The following is a 16,658-nucleotide window of genomic DNA, read 5'->3' as shown; positions in this document are numbered from 1 at the left end:
AGTTCAAATGGTAATACACAGAAAGTCAGCAAACTCCTGGCCACAGATCCAACTGGAGAATGGTTCAAGACTCATTTCAACTCTGATGCAGAATTGCTGAGCAGTACACAAGAATGTAGAATGCACTTCATCTCCCAGCTGCACACACTTGGTCTGGGGCCAAACACCGGGACTCCTGGTCTTAAGAGGACCAGCTGTCCTACTGAAATCACAAATTTTAGCTATTTGGTTTGGTTTACAGATAAGGCAAGAAAAGTCCAGAATTTTTGCAAGCAAGTAATCTGTGCACCCTTTCCATACAGAATGCTGTCAGATGGTCTTTCTCAGCAGGAAACTGCTGGAGCAAAACTGTCTCCTGGGTCACCACTCGGCTCTCAGCAGTCATTTTCCAGCTGGACTGACTAAAAGACAAATCAATGCATCCCACAGACTTGCCAGAAATTATCTTTGTTTGTTTGTTTTGTGTCTGACCATTTGGTTTTACTTCTAGGATCAAGGGTACTGGGATGAGACATAGTGCATCCTACAAAGTGTTCCTTTAACTTGGTCCATCAGGACACCTTGTGGGGAATCCACAGTGGCAGATGTGCCAGCAAAAGTTAGCTCAGTTAGCCCATGGTTTGTCTTTGCTCTGTCAAAACTAATGAATTAGACATAAAGATGCAAAGGTGATTAAAGCTGAGGATGGAAATCCAGTTCTGCACCCATTACACTTGAAAAGTTCTCTAGGGGGAAAAATAAACAGGAAAGAAAATATTACACTGCATGATTTTACAGTGATGGCTCTGAGACCAGGCAGTGTTGCCAGGAGTCACATGCATTGGGAATAGGCAGGTTTCAGACTACAGCATAAGAAAAACTGGGAAATCAGTGCTCCATTCTTGTAAGAGGGACCCTGGGCGTTGTTTCCCAGTGATGCTGGCCTCTCATGAAGACTGCAGCTATGATAAGAGGGTGTAAAATACTAGTATCATTCCTTCCTAAAAATTATATATGTGCTTTATATAGATGAAAAAAATAATCAGATAAAGTAAAAAGCAGGAGTAAAAAGGATCTGAAGATTATCTTTGTCAGCAAAAGATATACTTTGGCCACCACACCAAGCCTGCCAGAGTTCAGGGAGTGTTTGAACAAGGCTCTCAGACACAGGGTGGGATTGCTGGGGTGTCCTATGCAGAGCCAGGCATTGGACTTGCATGATCCTAGTGGGTTCATTCTAGCTCAGATTATTCTGTGATTCTGTGATAGTCAAGTTCAGCTTCAACAAAGGCACGGAGACCTTGAAATGCCACCTGGTACAAGCCAGGGCCTAGCCCTGTGGTTCCCAATTATTTTATAGCTGAGCCTGTCTCCTGAGAGCAATCAATATTCACATACATCACTGATTCTGACTGATCACCTGCCTCAAGGCTACCAGGGGCTCCCTTTCACCTCACGGGGCTCAAGCTGGGGAGTCTGCAGTGTCCCAGGCCTTGTATTGCATGTCTGCTTCTTAGTGTGAAACTCTGTCACACTGGGTGTGCTCAGTTTAATTATGCTTCCAGGTACTTCCCTCATTAGCAGGCTTATCAAATGATACAGAAGATGCAAGGCCTGTGCTATGAGAAGCTGACAGACATATTGACAAAAGGATTTGTATAAATCTGAGCCATTTTCCTCTGTCTTATGTCTTGATAAGTTCTGTGAAACTAACTGAGATAAAAGTCTAATCTGTCCAACTTCAAAGGAGCTGAAACAGCTTCAGTGGAAAATTAGGGGAAACAATTAAGACAGTCTGAGCAAACGGAAGGGAAGGCAAATTAAGGTGGTCATAAGTTATAAAAATAGTGAGTATTTGGGCTTGAGGAAAAGAGACAGTGAAACACTGGGAAGCTGTGGCCATATCATTTTTTCCTCATCTTTAACACATCACCTAAGTCCTTGTCTTGCTCCAACAAATACTATTGCCCCCCTGCAGGAGGCACACATCCTCCCCAGGTAAATGGGATCACCTGGAAGTCACCTCAGAGAAAAACAGGAAGACCTAATGTTCCCATCTACATGTCACTGCAAGATCAATGCTCCAGCCTGTGTGCTCTGCTCAGCAGAATTCCCACTGGTATAAAACCTGCAGGAGCTGGGGCTTCTGTCCCTGCTGCATGGCTTACCCCTCCTTTAGCCAGCCAGGAGTACTCCCTGCAGAGGTACAGACAGAGGTTAGCAGATGGGTCGCTCAGTAAGAGGTGCCTTGGCTTTGCAGGGTGTGCACGAAAAGGGCTGTGGCCACCTCAAGCCGATTGTCCCCGAGTATCGAGGTGCCCTGACAAGCACCCGCCGATCGTGCCACCAAGGAAGTGGCTGCAAACCTCTCATTGCTCACTGATGAGGTCCAGAACTGTTTTTACACCTTCTTGTCTAAATAAGGAAGCTGCCTGTGAGGCCTCTGATTCCCCGACCAATTTGACTCCTTTGCTTTGCACAGCCAATGAAATCCCACTCCTGCCTCCAGTCTTGGCTGACAGCAGTCCAACCTCAGCAGGCAGGGAGGACGCAGGTTTGTGTTACAGCCCTGGCAGCCTCACCTTGGGCAGGCTGTTGATGTCAGAGTGATGATGTGGGCAGGGACAGCCCCTGCACTATAAAGATGGCTCAATCAAATATAACGGAGGCTGCCCAGTGGGAAGCAGGATCTACAAACCATGGTCCCCACCAGTTGGAGTCCTGCTGGCCTGTCTCTGCTCCCAACCCAACTGCTATCAGGCTTTAGTTTCAGGTCAGCAAGCTCTATTTGCTTTCCAAAAATAAGCCTCTGCCACCATGCTGAAGGGAGAAAACCAAGAAGGGCGGTATTTTTAGGGCCATTAATTCTGACCACGTGCCCAGGAGGTGAACCGGATGGCCACGGCACAAAGACATTTCATCACTATGTCCTGCGACGCCAGCGCTCACCGGACGTTGCCTGCGTTCCTTCTCCTGGGTTTGCTAGCCGGGATTGCTGCCACACACCCAGTTGTAAGCAGAACTAATGGCACATTGCTGGAGAGAGGATGGCAATCTCTGCTGTCCAGGTCCATGGCTGGGATGTCAGGGGAGAAGGCAGATGTGAACTGGGAGAGTGACTATTTGCTAGGAATCAAGAGGCAGCGGAGGCTTTACTGCAACGTGGGCATCGGGTTTCACCTTCAAATCCTCCCAGACGGAAGGATAAGCGGAGTTCACAATGAAAACCAATACAGTGAGTTGCATCCAGAAATGAAATAGAATAGATGTCATTTAATTGCTGTGAACTCTAGTAATTACCCTTCACAGAGTGCAAATGTTGTGACTTGATATTATTAACCTGTGCTACATCTGTTGCCTTTTAAAGTCTCTGGGATCAATAAACATGAGAACTCTTCGGGCTGAATAGTGGCACAAAATGCTTAGATGAATTTAAATAGAATTTATTTTTACCTGCTTTGCTGCACAGATGAGAAAGGACAAACCAGGTCGAGAAGTGACTCTGCTGCATTTTCTTCTCACCTCATTTGCCTTTTGAATCCAGGAGGTTTTTGCTGAGTCCAGAGTGCCAAAGCATGATTCTTGAATCCCAGCTGACCAGTATTTTTGGGACACTCCGTGTGTCCCATGGAAAGGGTTTGCTGGTCCTGGTTTGTTCTTTCTTGTAGGTGCTGCTCTGCTACCATAAGAATTAAGGAAAGCATTAGTCATGTGGATTTGAATTTCCTGTAGAGGGCAGTTGCTAAAATCTTTTGCAGCAATGTCATGTGGGACTTCAAAACGCAAGCCACACTTCTTTAAGGCTCAGTAAAAAAACCTCTTGAAAATATAGCATATTACATAAAAATTATCTTTTTATTGAAAAGGTCCAGAGTTTGACAGATGAAAAGAGTTTGATAGAGCAAAAGGCTTATAAAGAATGTGACTACAATTCTAGAATAATTATTTTCACATCCTTTGACATTTAAAAAAACTTAAGATCTTCTCTGTGTATATTTATTTTGCTGCATTAGGGAGTTAATTCTTATAAAGAATATATTACAAGTTTGTTAGGGTTTATTTAAAAAAAAGATATCTGAATTGCTTTCCATTAGCTGCAGATTCTGTGATAACACTCCTATTAAACTTCATGTTTTTCAGGTCTCTTTGAAATATCCACTGTAGAAAGAGGAGTTGTAAGTCTGCTTGGTGTGAAAAGTGCTCTCTTCATTGCAATGAACAGCAAAGGCAGGTTGTATGGGACGGTAAGTATAAGTCCAAGTAGTTTTTCAGAGTTTAAACAAAGGTTTTGTAGTGGTTTTGTTTGGTTTAGTGTTTTGCTTTGTTTGTTTGGGCTTAGTTTGTTTTGGCTTTGTTTGTTTCAGTCTTTTCCTTTTGGAAATCTCTGATTACAAGCAGAGAAAATAGCCCTCCTGTTACAGGGAGCCTGCCTAGCCTGCTGTCATCAATGCTATTTAATGCAACAAGTAGCATGGCTGTTATGGGGCTGGGATTTTAAAGCTTTCCTGTAAGACTGTACAGGGGACACCTAAGGAAAATGAACATATTCTGCAAATAGTACAGATTAATTAGATGGCTTCTTCTAAGGTCACAGGGCTGCAAACACATTGTAGCAAAGCTGAGCCCCACTGATTCCATCCTGCATTGCATTGTGGTAGGAGAGGCACAATTATAGCTATTTTCAACAGCTACCCTTAGTAAAGTAATGACCACATGCTCCTTCCTACCAAAAACAGCCACATCATCAAGAATAAATAGGAAGTCTACCCTACAAGGTCAACATGTGTGGCTGCGGTTATTTTAATGATCAGTTTTGTGAGACAAGTTGCAAAGGGTGAGAAAATAATAATAACTATTAACAACGGCATGCAAATCATACTGAAACACCATCATCCTCATCTAGATGATTTGCTATCTAAATACTGTTTAACCTCTGAGATGTGAGCAACACATCTCCAGTGTCAATATCCAGCAGAAAAAGTGCTTGTTAGGAGGCACATTTGAAAGAGGCTGGCCCTGGGCAATAGGGAAAACCAGCCCATTTCAAAGTAATGAATAGCACTGGTTGTATCAATCTCTTTTGTCACAGCTGTCATTTCAACAAAGCATTGCAGTGGTTTAAAATAATGCCTGATGTTGTGAGGGACATGTGGCCATTACTAACCTCTTTCCTTCTCACACTCATAATAACAGTAGGACACTTTAAGGTCCCACTTCAGGAATATTCTTTCAATCACAAGTGATCACAAGCACCTAAAAAGTGCCACAAGTCCAACTGCATTACTTAGCTGGGTCTTTGTAAAGAAGTACATGGTCTGGCTTCAGAAATACCTTTGATTTTTTTGCTCCATTTTCAATACAGTTTTGGGGGTTTTTTCAAAGACACTTTCAAAAGCTGTAAGAGGTGTACATTTTCCCTGCACAGCACAATGCCCTAAGTCAAACTCTTACAGGCTTTGGACGGCTGTGTTATCACACAGATGCCCAAATAGAATTGCATTGGTGGCATCTCATGCGCCAGACATTTGAAGTCAGAGAATTATTCTGCTTTCTCTTTTAATTTGCTCTGCATTTGTCTCCTGCTTGTCCTTGCACCTCCTCTCCCAGATAACTCCCCCTCCTTAGATTTTCATGTTTTGACATGGAGGATATTGAAACTATTTTCCCAGATTAGAACCGGCAGCATAGTTAAATATTACTAATGGTTTAAAAAATAAATTATTTATTGCTAATCAAATCTCTTATTAAAGCAAGCAGTTGTCCCTGGACACCGCTGTTTGGAAAAGCTCTGAACGTTTCAACAGACAGAATATAATTTTTTTTATAAATGATGGAACTTCTGGCAGAGGGGAGGAGTTAAATAAAGCTGTTGTTTACGCAAAAGGGTGCAATGCTGACAAAAATTATTACTTGCAAATAAAATGAAGAAATTCATGATTTATAATGAATTAACTCGATCTGCCACAGGAAATACACAGTCCATTATCTGGACAGGTGGCATCTGAGTTCATCTGACACCAAATTAGCACCAAGGAGAGAGATTTATTGTTGGCCACAGTGGCTGTGGCACCACCTGTCGCACACTGCAACGAGCCCTGGTGTAAAAATGTGAGGAAGAAAAATGACCAGGGACTTGGTGGAAAATTGATTGTACCTGATTTGTATCCCTACCCCCTCCCCTTGCTGTTCCTTAGGCTGTTTTCCATGATGAGTGCAAGTTCAAGGAAACCTTGCTGCCCAATAACTATAACGCATATGAATCCAACCTTTACCACGGCGCTTACATAGCCCTGAGCAAACACGGCAGGGTGAAGAGAGGGAACAAGGTTTCTCCTGCCATGACAGTGACCCACTTTTTACCAAGAATATGAGCACCAGCAAAACAGAAGATTAAATCCCAGGACAAACTGTTTCGTTTTGCACATGGGGAATAACCTCCCAGGTAAAGTATTTATACTGGTCATTGAAAAAAAAATATATCTCTCTATGTATGTGTATATTTGGATAAAAATATTTGTACTAGATTCATCACATAGCATAGGTAATACAATGCTGCTTCTCTTCTGCTCAGTACAAATTTTACATGGCTGTGTGCCTCCTTTGGTGCTGTACAGATTAAAATGCAAGCTGGAGTGCAAAGGAAGTTTTTGGAAGATGAAGAATGGCTGTGGGTAACCACCTAATCAATCATAGGTGATTTACTAAACATTATTTACCTCAGATAATAACCTCTTGTAGTGAACTGTTTACATATCATGGGCCAAATCACCAGATGATTTTGCTTCACCAGAGCTTCAGGCAGTTCACTCCATCTGAATATCTGCCTGCACCCCCCTCTACAGACTGTGTCCTGTCCTGTGAAGTCGTCAACCTGTTTTGATCACTAAGGTGCCAATTCCACAACTGTTTCTACACAAGCAAACTGTCTGTTCCTGGAGCCCCTCTGTCTCTGAAGGGATTCTCCAGGGTCTCCTCACATGGACTGGTTGGCAAAATGAAGACATACAATCTATTTCCCATGGGAAAGGCCACAGGATATATCATAGATGGGTCCCAAATGCAAAACTGATTTGGAGCTGAGGATTCTGAATGGCATTTTGTGAGCTTAGTTTAGACTTACCTCCAGTATAGATGTGTACATCTTTAATATTAATATTTGTATATATATAGCCATGGGATGATGAGTGTGCATCTATGTAACTACATACTTTTAATGAATCAATTACGCCAGTCTTCTGATGCCCAGGTGCCTTTATACAAAAGAAAGGAAATATTTAAAGGCACTCCATCTCATTTAACCTGAATGTTGTTGATCTCTAAGAACTAGAACTGGTGTGTGGGATGCATTTCATAAAAGATAAGAAATTCATGGAAGCTTCCAGCAAAGGGTTATTTTAGAAAACTGTTGAATTTTCACTATCTTAAGTATATTTGGTTCTTCTCTATCATACCTCCCTGAGGTATGAAGGACAGAGAAACGAGCCTACACAAGCATACTCTCCCATGTTGGGAGAGAGGAATTCATGCTGTAATTCCCATTTCTGTCAATTGCAAAGCATCGGTTTCAAAGACAACACATCAAGCTGTATGAAACACTCTTCAAAGCTCTCCTAGAAGCTGTACAAATGGCACATAACTTTGCCTTGGTATTTTGACAACCTTTTTCCAGATCACCAATGAAGCTGCATTCTCTGTGTGTTTGAAAGAGTATTTTAAGAGGCCCTAAGTCAATAGTCACTATAAATGTCACTTACCAGAAGCCTTGGGATTCCTGCATTGGTGGCATGCTCCTAAATTTGAAACTAGATTCAATGTAATGTCAGAGCATGAGCATTTTCAGCATAGATGGACCATGCTGCTGCAGAAGTGAATATCTGAGTGCAAGATTATCTCCCATGTCCAGCCAAAATGGGGCTAGGTCCAGCCTTGACATGCCATTCTATTTGCAGGGGCTGTCTATTCATGATGAATTTGAGCCTTCTGACATGCATGAGAGACACTGTCAGGGCCAGATCCTCAGCTGAAGTAAATCAGCCCAGGAAAACTATCAGTTTATAGCAGCAGACGATTTGGCCCAAAGGACATACCCACAAGGATGTATCCACTACCCCCATTCCCAAGAAACTGTCAAGGCAATTGTTTTGTGAACAAGATACAGTTTTTCAGCATCTCTAGTGTGACTTACACTTGGATTTATCTGGTTCAAATGTAAGTGATGATCACAGTGTAAATGAAGAGAAAAAAAAAGAGTGGAAGGCTGCTTACAGTACAGGAATGGGATACTTTGGAGAATGCTTTGGAAGGAAAGGAGTTGAAAGGAATTGCTCTTCATTTTCTGGTCTTGCAGTATTTCAGAAAGAAGGCAAGATGACACACTTTGTTCACCCACAACATGTGCCGCAGTTTGCTTTGGAAAAATATGCATTTGAAGTGAAAAATCAGAATGTTTTGAGTGGGGAGAGAATGGGTCAAAGAAAAGTTTGGAGGGTATCAGGCAGTAGATTGGCCTAGAGTCCCTAGAGGTACAGAGAGATTAGCTGGCAATATGTATCCTGATGTTATATTCCTGATTATCTTTGAAATGAAGTTTGAAGAAGTATGGAAGAGTCCAGGGATGTGGAAGGAAACAGAGTTCAAATGCTGGCACACAAATTTGTTTCTGATCACAGCTTAATCCAGCATCCTTATGACAGGATAAAGTCTGTTCCCTCTTAAACCCCAGAGCATTTTAGAGAAAGTGATTGTTGCCAAGACTGATAAGCCTTGGGACAGCTAGAACAAAAGGTGGGAATCAGACCCACTGGCTCCCTTTTGCACACACTGGTCAAGCGAGGACAACCTGTAGACCAGGTCACAAGAAATCAGGACAAGAGGGAAACAGCCTCAAGCTGTGCCAGGGGAGATTCAGGTTGGACATCAGGAAGAATTTCTTCACTGAAAGGGTGGTCAGGCATTGGAACATGCTGCCCAGAGAGGTGCTGGAGTCACCATCCCTGGAAGTATTCAAGAAATGACTGGGTATGGCTCTGGTCTGGTTGACAAGGTGGGGATTTGTCAAAGGTTGGACTTGATGATCATGGAGGTGTTTTCCAACTTCAGTCATTCTGTGATTCTATAAATCTGTTTAGTCACAGCCTGCTAGGCTGAGACTGCTCTTAGGAACTAGAGACCCTTTTGGATGCAGTTTTGGTGGACATTTGGAGAGCCCCATCAGTCACTCTGCTGAGTTACTCTTTACATCACTGTTTTTTTCCTCATTACACCTCAATGCCAGCCAGATCAACATGGAAATCACAGCTGAAATCAAAGAAGGGTATGTGATTATATAAAGAAACTCATGAAACTAAAGGAATTTCCCAAATCAGGGCCAAATTAGGAACTTCAGAACATATCTCAAGTGTGGATTAACAGGGGTCATGCCATGGGCTGAGCTTTGAAAGCATTGCTGTGAATGCTCCACACCAGTCTGTCATGCCCACATTTTGCACATGGGATTCTTCTGTGGAGTAAATGCCTATTTTTACAGCTTCTTCTTCCTCAGGCAAACCCCATAACATTCTAAGACTTAATTCACCCCGTTAGAAGGCAGATTTGGCTGGAACTGAATCATGTTCTTAAATAAATGCATTTTTTCCCAGACATGCAGAGACACAGACACACACACAGTGGAAAAAGCAGAATAATATTTGTATACCTCACTATTTCAATTCCAATATTTTATTTTGCACAGTAAAATGATGCCAAAGTTCTCAGATTACTTTTTTTTCACTAAAATATACCTCATATTCTCACTCAATATGGACTCACAATTGAGACTGTAAATTTGCAAGAAACATAAAACTGTCCAATCATTTGTTTGTGAAATTGATTCTATTTTTATATGTATGTGCTGCGCACAATAGTTTAATGTATTCATAAAATAAAATTTTATACATTTTTGGTAGTGTTTTGACTCTAAATCCCTCTTAACATTTGTTTTTTTCCTTGATTCAGAAACACTGTGTTAACTCCTCCTCCAAACCTAGTTTTTGTTCACCTCTAGAACCAGAGTATGTATTGGTACACTTCAAATTTTTGTAGACCTATGTGTAATTCAGATTTCTTGCCTGGGAAGTGTCCAGGTGTCCTGGGAGGCATGGGCACTTCCCATGCTCCCTTCCCACTCTGTGGTCTCAGCTTGCGGGATGAAAAATCTCCCAGGAATTTTGGGGACAAGAGATGCTGGATAAGCGTCATGCCCCTGTGAAGAATAGGAAACTTTTTGTTGAGTTTACCACATTTTCTGCTTCCTCACAGGTAATTTGAAACTTAATAATATCTCTGTTTCTATGGAGACATTTAGAAGGGAAAGGACTGTTGGGAGGCTTGAATCCAACCTCTTAGATGAGTGCAAGACCAACTTCAAAGCTAGGGGAAGATGTATCAGGAAGAATCCCATCTACCCATCTCCTGCAACAGCCCCTGCAACAGCTTCATGATTCATTAAGGTCTGTTTGCAACTCTGGATAGCAACAAAAAGGGGATCAAACAGACCATTGTCTCAAAAGGGTCACCAGAGCAGCCCATGCTTTGCTGAGTCTAAGAGGGGTTGGCATCTTCTTTAGGGTCTTGACACAAGACACATTAGTCCTGTGCATTGACAGAAAGCATCCCTCCTGCTGGAGCTAACTCTTACCAACACAAATGGCTGCAGAAATCATATGAAGGTTTCAGTACCATGAAGGGAAAGGAAAAAAAAAAGGAAAAAAAGAAGGCTTTCTGATAATTCACATGTACAGGATAAGTTCAGCTGCAGGTAAACAAAGCGCAGGTCCATGAACTGTGTGGCTTCAGCACCACCTGAGACCGTGTTCAGAGCAAGGGCCAGCACCAGTGCCAGTGCTGGGATCCAGAATCCCCCCACGTGCTGGGCTGAGCCCCCAGTCTGGGCAGCAGGGGAGGGGGGATTCTGCCCCTCTGCCCCGCTTTGCTGAAGCCACCCTGCTCTGCATCAATTTGAGCAATGCAGGAGACAATGAGGTCCCAGCTATTTAAATACAGGTGACTGTTCCTTCAAAAAACAGTCCAACTGCAAACTCTTGTGCACCATGTTTGGAAACACAATGACTTGCAGAAGCCAAGAGGACATTTGGTTTCCTTCTCAGAACCCAAGATTAAAGGAGGAAGTAATAATCTCTTCCAGCTGCTGGACAGCTGAGGAGGAGACTCAGAGTAAGATAAAACACTGGGAATCTCTAGGTTTAATACATGTAATGCAAACTGGAATTGCAGTGAACTTCAGTGAGCAATCCTGCCTAAGGAAATAGCTGTCATTGGAGAAAAAAAATTATAAAAACAAACAACCAAGTGTGCATCAACAAGCAGAGATTTCTTTTTTCTCTCCAGCCAAGCTCTGCATCCTGCTCAGTCCAAAAGCATGTTTATTTTGGAAGCCATACACTGCTGAAAAGTGTTTGGACAAAATCCAAGGGGCCAATAAGTCCAGAGGAGCTGAACGAGCTGTGCCCTTGGATCATGAGATTTGAACATATTATTCAATCCTGGATCTCATAAGCACATAGAATTGTTGGTTATTGATTGTTGGTTATTTTTTGTTGCAAGGTGTGGACCAAAATGCCTTGATTAGGACTATTTTTTTCCATCACAATTAACTGTTTACAACTCACAATTTTATTGTATGCTTTCATGAACCATAGCTGACAGCTCTGGAATAGCTTCTCCAAGGACAATGAAACGACATCAACTTACGTCAAACAAGAAATCATTAGGGATGATATCTAAAACAACATAGTTTATAATTATATTTGTTTCAGGGAACTCTGGAGAAGAGCTTCCTTTCCTTTTTTTTTATTTTTTTAAGAAAAATGATCCATCCTGACTCATTCCAGGTGGCTGGAGCCTTGCTTTCTTCCTGGAGTTACTTTGACTATGACCTGAGCCCAGGACTCATTGGTCCAACATAAATATTTCTAGCCTATTGAAGAGGCAACAAAACAAAATTATGCAAAAACCCAAAGAAGGGAGTTATGCTAATTAGCATAGGTGTCACTTAGCGAGATCAGGAGAACTTTAACTAGCTCAGTGATCCAGTGAGAGACAAACCAGTTTACATTTAATCCAGGGTCAAAACACAGGTGGAATGGCTTCAAAGTCACAGAGAGTAGGTGTAGATTGGATATTGGGAAGAAATTATTCACGGTGAGAGTGGTGAGGCCTTGGCACAGGCTGCCCAGAGCAGCTGTGGCTGCCCCATCCCTGGAAGTGTCCAAGGCCAAGCTGGATGAGGCTAGGAGCAAGCTGGGATAGTGGCGGATATCCCTGCCCATGGCAGGGGGGGTGGAATGAGATGTGCTGTGAGTTCCCTTCCAACCCAAACCACTCTATGATTCTATGATGACGATGATTTTGCAAAGGCAGTAACTACAGAAATAGAAACTGTGCGAAAGTGGATATGTATGGAGTATGTTTGCGTGTTACTTTCTGTAAATCTTGACCAAATCTGCAGATGTGTTTGCACTTTTTAAAAAGAAATGTACAGATTTCAAAATAAAAAGCTAATCTCCTATTGAATTTTTTCTTACACCCCTATAACAATCAACATGCAGGTCTACAGACAACATGGTGATTAGAATTTCTTGAGTATGACATTTTACGTATGTTTGCATTCTGCACAGCCTCAATTCATGCTGAGATGGTCATCAGCTGCTCATTAAGGTGGTGCCTTGAATTAATTTCTATTCTTCCACCAGAAGTGGAGACTGCGAGAGGAATGGAGCAAAGGGTCAAGAAGTGACATCAGTGTCAAGGAGACATAGTCATGTTCAGGGTAGGCAGATGGGCTAACCAGCCTCTGGCATGCAAGAAAGTTCATTTGGCATAATGGAAAGGATAATAAAGATTAAAAAAAAAGTATTAAGTTGCATATCTAAGTTTTGAAAGAATTGTCAGCGAAGAAATCTCTCTGCTTTTGGAGAACTGAACAGGTTGATGGGAGTCCAGAACTTCAATAAAGATGACAAAACCAGCCTGACTTATTTGAAAGAGAATGCATTTCCCAACCAGCCTGGCATGGCACCAGCTTGTGACAGCTGTGAAAATGGCCAAAGATCAGCAGGGCCCAGGTGCAGGATCAGTGTCCCAGCAGCTGATGAACCTTTGCACAATATGACTCTCAAGTTCCTCTTCACCAGCAATGTGGCAGGCTGAGAAAGCAACATGAAGAACTATTCTGTCTACACTGGAAAAAAAAAAATTGTAGCTGCCCATCTACCTGAAAAGACATTTTGTGAAGGAAAACCTGAATCAGGGGCAGAGTTCAAGACATATTTTTGCCAGATTTCTATTCAGTCTCATAAATTCTCCTCAACATGCTCCCTGTCACAAAAATACCTCAAAAAACAGAACCCAGCTTCTAAGCAAAGATGAGCTAACAGAGTTTAGCTGAAAAAAATGAAGCCACTGTTACTTGTCTTGCCCTGCCCCTTACAAACTTTGATCTCCATGTTTCTTTAAAGGACTCCAGAATCATAGACTGGGCTTGCAGTGGCTTAGGGAATCTTTCTATTTTCCTTGTATTAGAAACCCCGAGTACAAGGACAATGTTCAGTCATTACTATCTTCACTTATTATTTAGGCTTTTGCGTTAAAAAAAATTACTCTTAAAACTTATAGAGAGCAAAGATTTCTCCAATGAAGTTTTCATGACAAAGAGATCCCACAAAATGAAGTCCCAGAGCTAAAGAGCAACACCTGCAATTGCACTGAGGCAGCTCTTACCATATCAGTCACGTGCTGTGTTATTACTGTCCCACAGTAAAAGTGCCCTTGGCTGATGATGACGTCTGCATATTTTGTCTTCTTGTTTCACCGCATTCCCCTCTCCCTCTTTTCATTTTCCATTCCTAATTTTTTTAACCTAAGCCTTTTTATATCTCTTCTTAAAGGAGACAGATCTGAGTGAAACATGTGAAACCAAGAGATTGGAGTAAGTTTAAAATTAGGTTACAACAAAGTTTATTATCGATCCTTGTCTTCTGCCTAACAAGGGGAAAATGTCCATTTAGTTTGTTGGAAACTGTCAATGAATGTAGTGGCAGATGTTGTTGAATCCTAGAAATACTTAGGTCAGAAGGGGCTCCTAGATGTTCCCAGTCCAAGGCTATTTCCTAGTGTTGGGAAATATGAAACTTTACATAAACCAAAGAGTTTTCCCAAAATAGAACCATCAGCCTGCATTTAGGTACCTTGCAGCATTACAATAGGAGATAGATGACTGAAGTGACTTTCTTGTTGAGGCTGTGTATCTGTATCCCCAGGATTCCTTTGCACCTGGAAGCAAGCACACCAGGAGAAAGGAGACACTTTCTCAGACAAGACACACTGCCTGGGCAGGCAGGTAAGCAGACTGGGAGTGCACAGGGCAGATTTCAGAATCCAGACCAACTTCAGGCCTTCCAAGCCTCAACACCAAACCAGAACATTTTTCAGCCTTCCAGACCTGAGGGGAGCCTACAGGAAAGATGAAGAGAGACTCTTGACTAGGGCCTTGAGTGACAGGACAAGGGGGAATGGCTTTTTCACGCTAACAGAAGTGGAGGGCTATATGGAAAATTAGGAAGAAATTGTTTGCTGTGATGGTGCTGAGGCCCTGGCATGGGTTTTCCAGAGAAGCTGTGCCTGCCCCAGTCCTGGCAGTGTCCAAGGCCAGGCTGGATGGGGCTCTGCGTAAGCTGGGATAGTGGCAGGTGACCCTGCCCATGGCAGAAGGTTGGAATGAAATTATCTTTAAGATCCCTTCCAAAGAGGCCATTCTGTGATTCTATGATTTTTTTTTTTTTATATTGAGGATATCAGCAGCTCTCACCACAAATTGCATCCATCCTCTCTCCCACAACACCTAAGAAAACTCAGACCCCTTTAAATGACAGAAACACTCCCTGTTCAGAAAACAAAACCTTTTAGGGACTGGTTCTGCTTTGCTTGGGAGCTGTGCCAAGGATTTCAGCTGGAGGAGGAATGAGGCCCTTCATTTCAGTTCATTAGAGCAGGCACACTGCAGAAACTGCTGGTACACGCTGCGGTCCCAAACCCAGTGGGCTGTGCTTACCTCATTTTGTTCACGTAGGTGAGCTGAGCCAGGATGTTTTCTTTAGTCGTGGGCAGTGTGACAAGAATGGGGCCTCCAAATAAGGTCACTCAGGATGTGTTTAACAACACTGGGTGAAGTCTGTGGCAAAGGCAACTGCACACACACACACACACACACACACAGAGCATCCACTGTACATTCCCTCTGCTCAGTGCGTCAGTATTCCTAGAATAACTGCTGGAGAGGCACTCCACCCTTGTGCTTCCAGCACTGGGGGTGTGATCGTCCCAGAGCCACTTGTAACAGTGATTTTAAGGAAGCAGAAGCAGAGGGACAGGCCCTTGATTTCTGTGACCTCTTTTGAAGAGATGCAGTGCAAAGGAAATTATTAAGAGCAGAGATAGTTTCAAATCTATCAACCCAAACTCCTGCGTGAGCTCAGCAGCAGAGAGCAAAAGGCTTCCTGAGGCCAGCACAGGCACTCAGATGGCACAGAATGCTGCAAAAGGGCAAGCCACCCACCTGTTTACGTATAAGTCAATATGCTTTATTAGGCAAGAGTGCTACAGGTGCTCCTACGTGATGAAAGGAAGTCCAGCACTTGAAGGGACGTGTAGTTTTACTCGCAGGAGAATCCTGGAAGGCAAATACATTAGATTGAGTATAAAACTTTTTTTTTTTAACCCACAAATTTCTGATGGTCCACAAAGCCCTTCTAAAAGATAACTGCAAGTCAATTCCAGTAACTTCAATCTGTTGTTTAAAAAACTTTGCCTTTGCCTTGTGAGTCCTCTCTAGAACTGAGGGGATAAGCAGTAAAAGAAAGCAGCACAAGGAATGACATTTAGCTGCTGAGGGTTTTACAGAGTTTAGGTGGTAAGTTTGGACTGCAAAATGACCTAAAGCTGAAACTCAAAGCAGTCAAAATGGGGGAAAGCCGGAGCTCCTGTGACCCTCAGTTCCTTCTGTGAACCCTTTTGCAGTTAAATGATGATACCAAGGAGGTCTGAGTTTCATCTGTGTTCCAGCTGAGGCACCTGGCCCAGGTGAGTGCCCACAATACCTGGGTAAACCTGACCTGAGCTGCCTCTGGAGCAAGGAGCAAGAGGCAGAAGGAGCAGGCCTGGGACAAAGGCATGGCAGGGAGGGTGGGGAGTGAGACTCACTAAGGGCTGGAGCATCAATCACATAATGATTTGGGTTGAAAGGGACCACAAATATCATCTTGTTTCAACCCCCTGCTATGGGCAGGGACACTTCCCCCCTAGACCAGGTTGCTCAATGATTATCTTGAATAAATTTCATTCTGAAAGCTGGGGTCTGTCTTATCCATATTTTCCTTTCATCTTTTGCTATGGAGTGAGGATTTCCTCACTTTACCTTGTTTCCTGACATTGACAATAGGTGGTAGCTCCTCCAGGCTGTCTCCCATCTCCCTTTCCAGGATATGTCTAATGAGCACCCTCTCACTGGCAGGGACACCGCTGTAGCACCTGTCACTGGCAGTGTAGCACCCCTGCAGTGGGAAGTGGAAAATGTGGCGATGTGAAATGGTTGTGATCTTTAAATTCAGTTCCATTTCTTCCCTTTT

General features: G+C 42.9%; 1 protein-coding gene across 3 annotated transcripts; it reads left to right on the top strand.

Moving 5' to 3' along the window:
- The first annotated feature begins 2,774 nt into the window (after window positions 1–2,774).
- FGF6 (fibroblast growth factor 6) lies at window positions 2,775–16,177 on the top strand. 3 transcript variants are annotated; one of them, XR_005627334.1, is made up of 5 exons: window positions 2,775–3,214; window positions 4,120–4,223; window positions 6,174–6,421; window positions 14,295–14,374; window positions 16,051–16,177. XR_005627334.1 is itself a non-coding variant. In XM_039707876.1 (3 exons), exons 1-3 carry the CDS (start codon window positions 2,875–2,877, stop codon window positions 6,348–6,350), a joined length of 621 nt encoding a protein of 206 aa, XP_039563810.1. In that variant the 5' UTR covers window positions 2,775–2,874; the 3' UTR covers window positions 6,351–8,979. The 3 variants fall into 3 exon arrangements, 1 of the variants encoding a protein (XP_039563810.1); XR_005627335.1 differs by lacking the exons at window positions 14,295–14,374; window positions 16,051–16,177 and adding an exon at window positions 6,770–8,979; XM_039707876.1 differs by lacking the exons at window positions 14,295–14,374; window positions 16,051–16,177 and having other exon boundaries at window positions 6,174–8,979.
- The last annotated feature ends 481 nt before the right edge of the window (window positions 16,178–16,658 follow it).

The sequence above is a fragment of the Passer montanus genome, unplaced genomic scaffold, assembly GCF_014805655.1.
Source record: "Passer montanus isolate IOZ18808 unplaced genomic scaffold, ASM1480565v1 scaffold20, whole genome shotgun sequence".
NCBI lineage: Eukaryota > Metazoa > Chordata > Aves > Passeriformes > Passeridae > Passer > Passer montanus.
This window is presented reverse-complemented; position numbering and strand designations above follow the sequence as displayed.

Coding starts and splice junctions, on each gene's coding strand:
- FGF6 (XM_039707876.1), top strand. CDS start 2,875: ATGGCCACGGCACAAAGACATTTCATCACTATGTCCTGCGACGCCAGC. Junction 3,215..4,119: donor TCACAATGAAAACCAATACA/GTGAGTTGCATC, acceptor CATGTTTTTCAG/GTCTCTTTGAAATATCCACT. Junction 4,224..6,173: donor AAGGCAGGTTGTATGGGACG/GTAAGTATAAGT, acceptor GCTGTTCCTTAG/GCTGTTTTCCATGATGAGTG.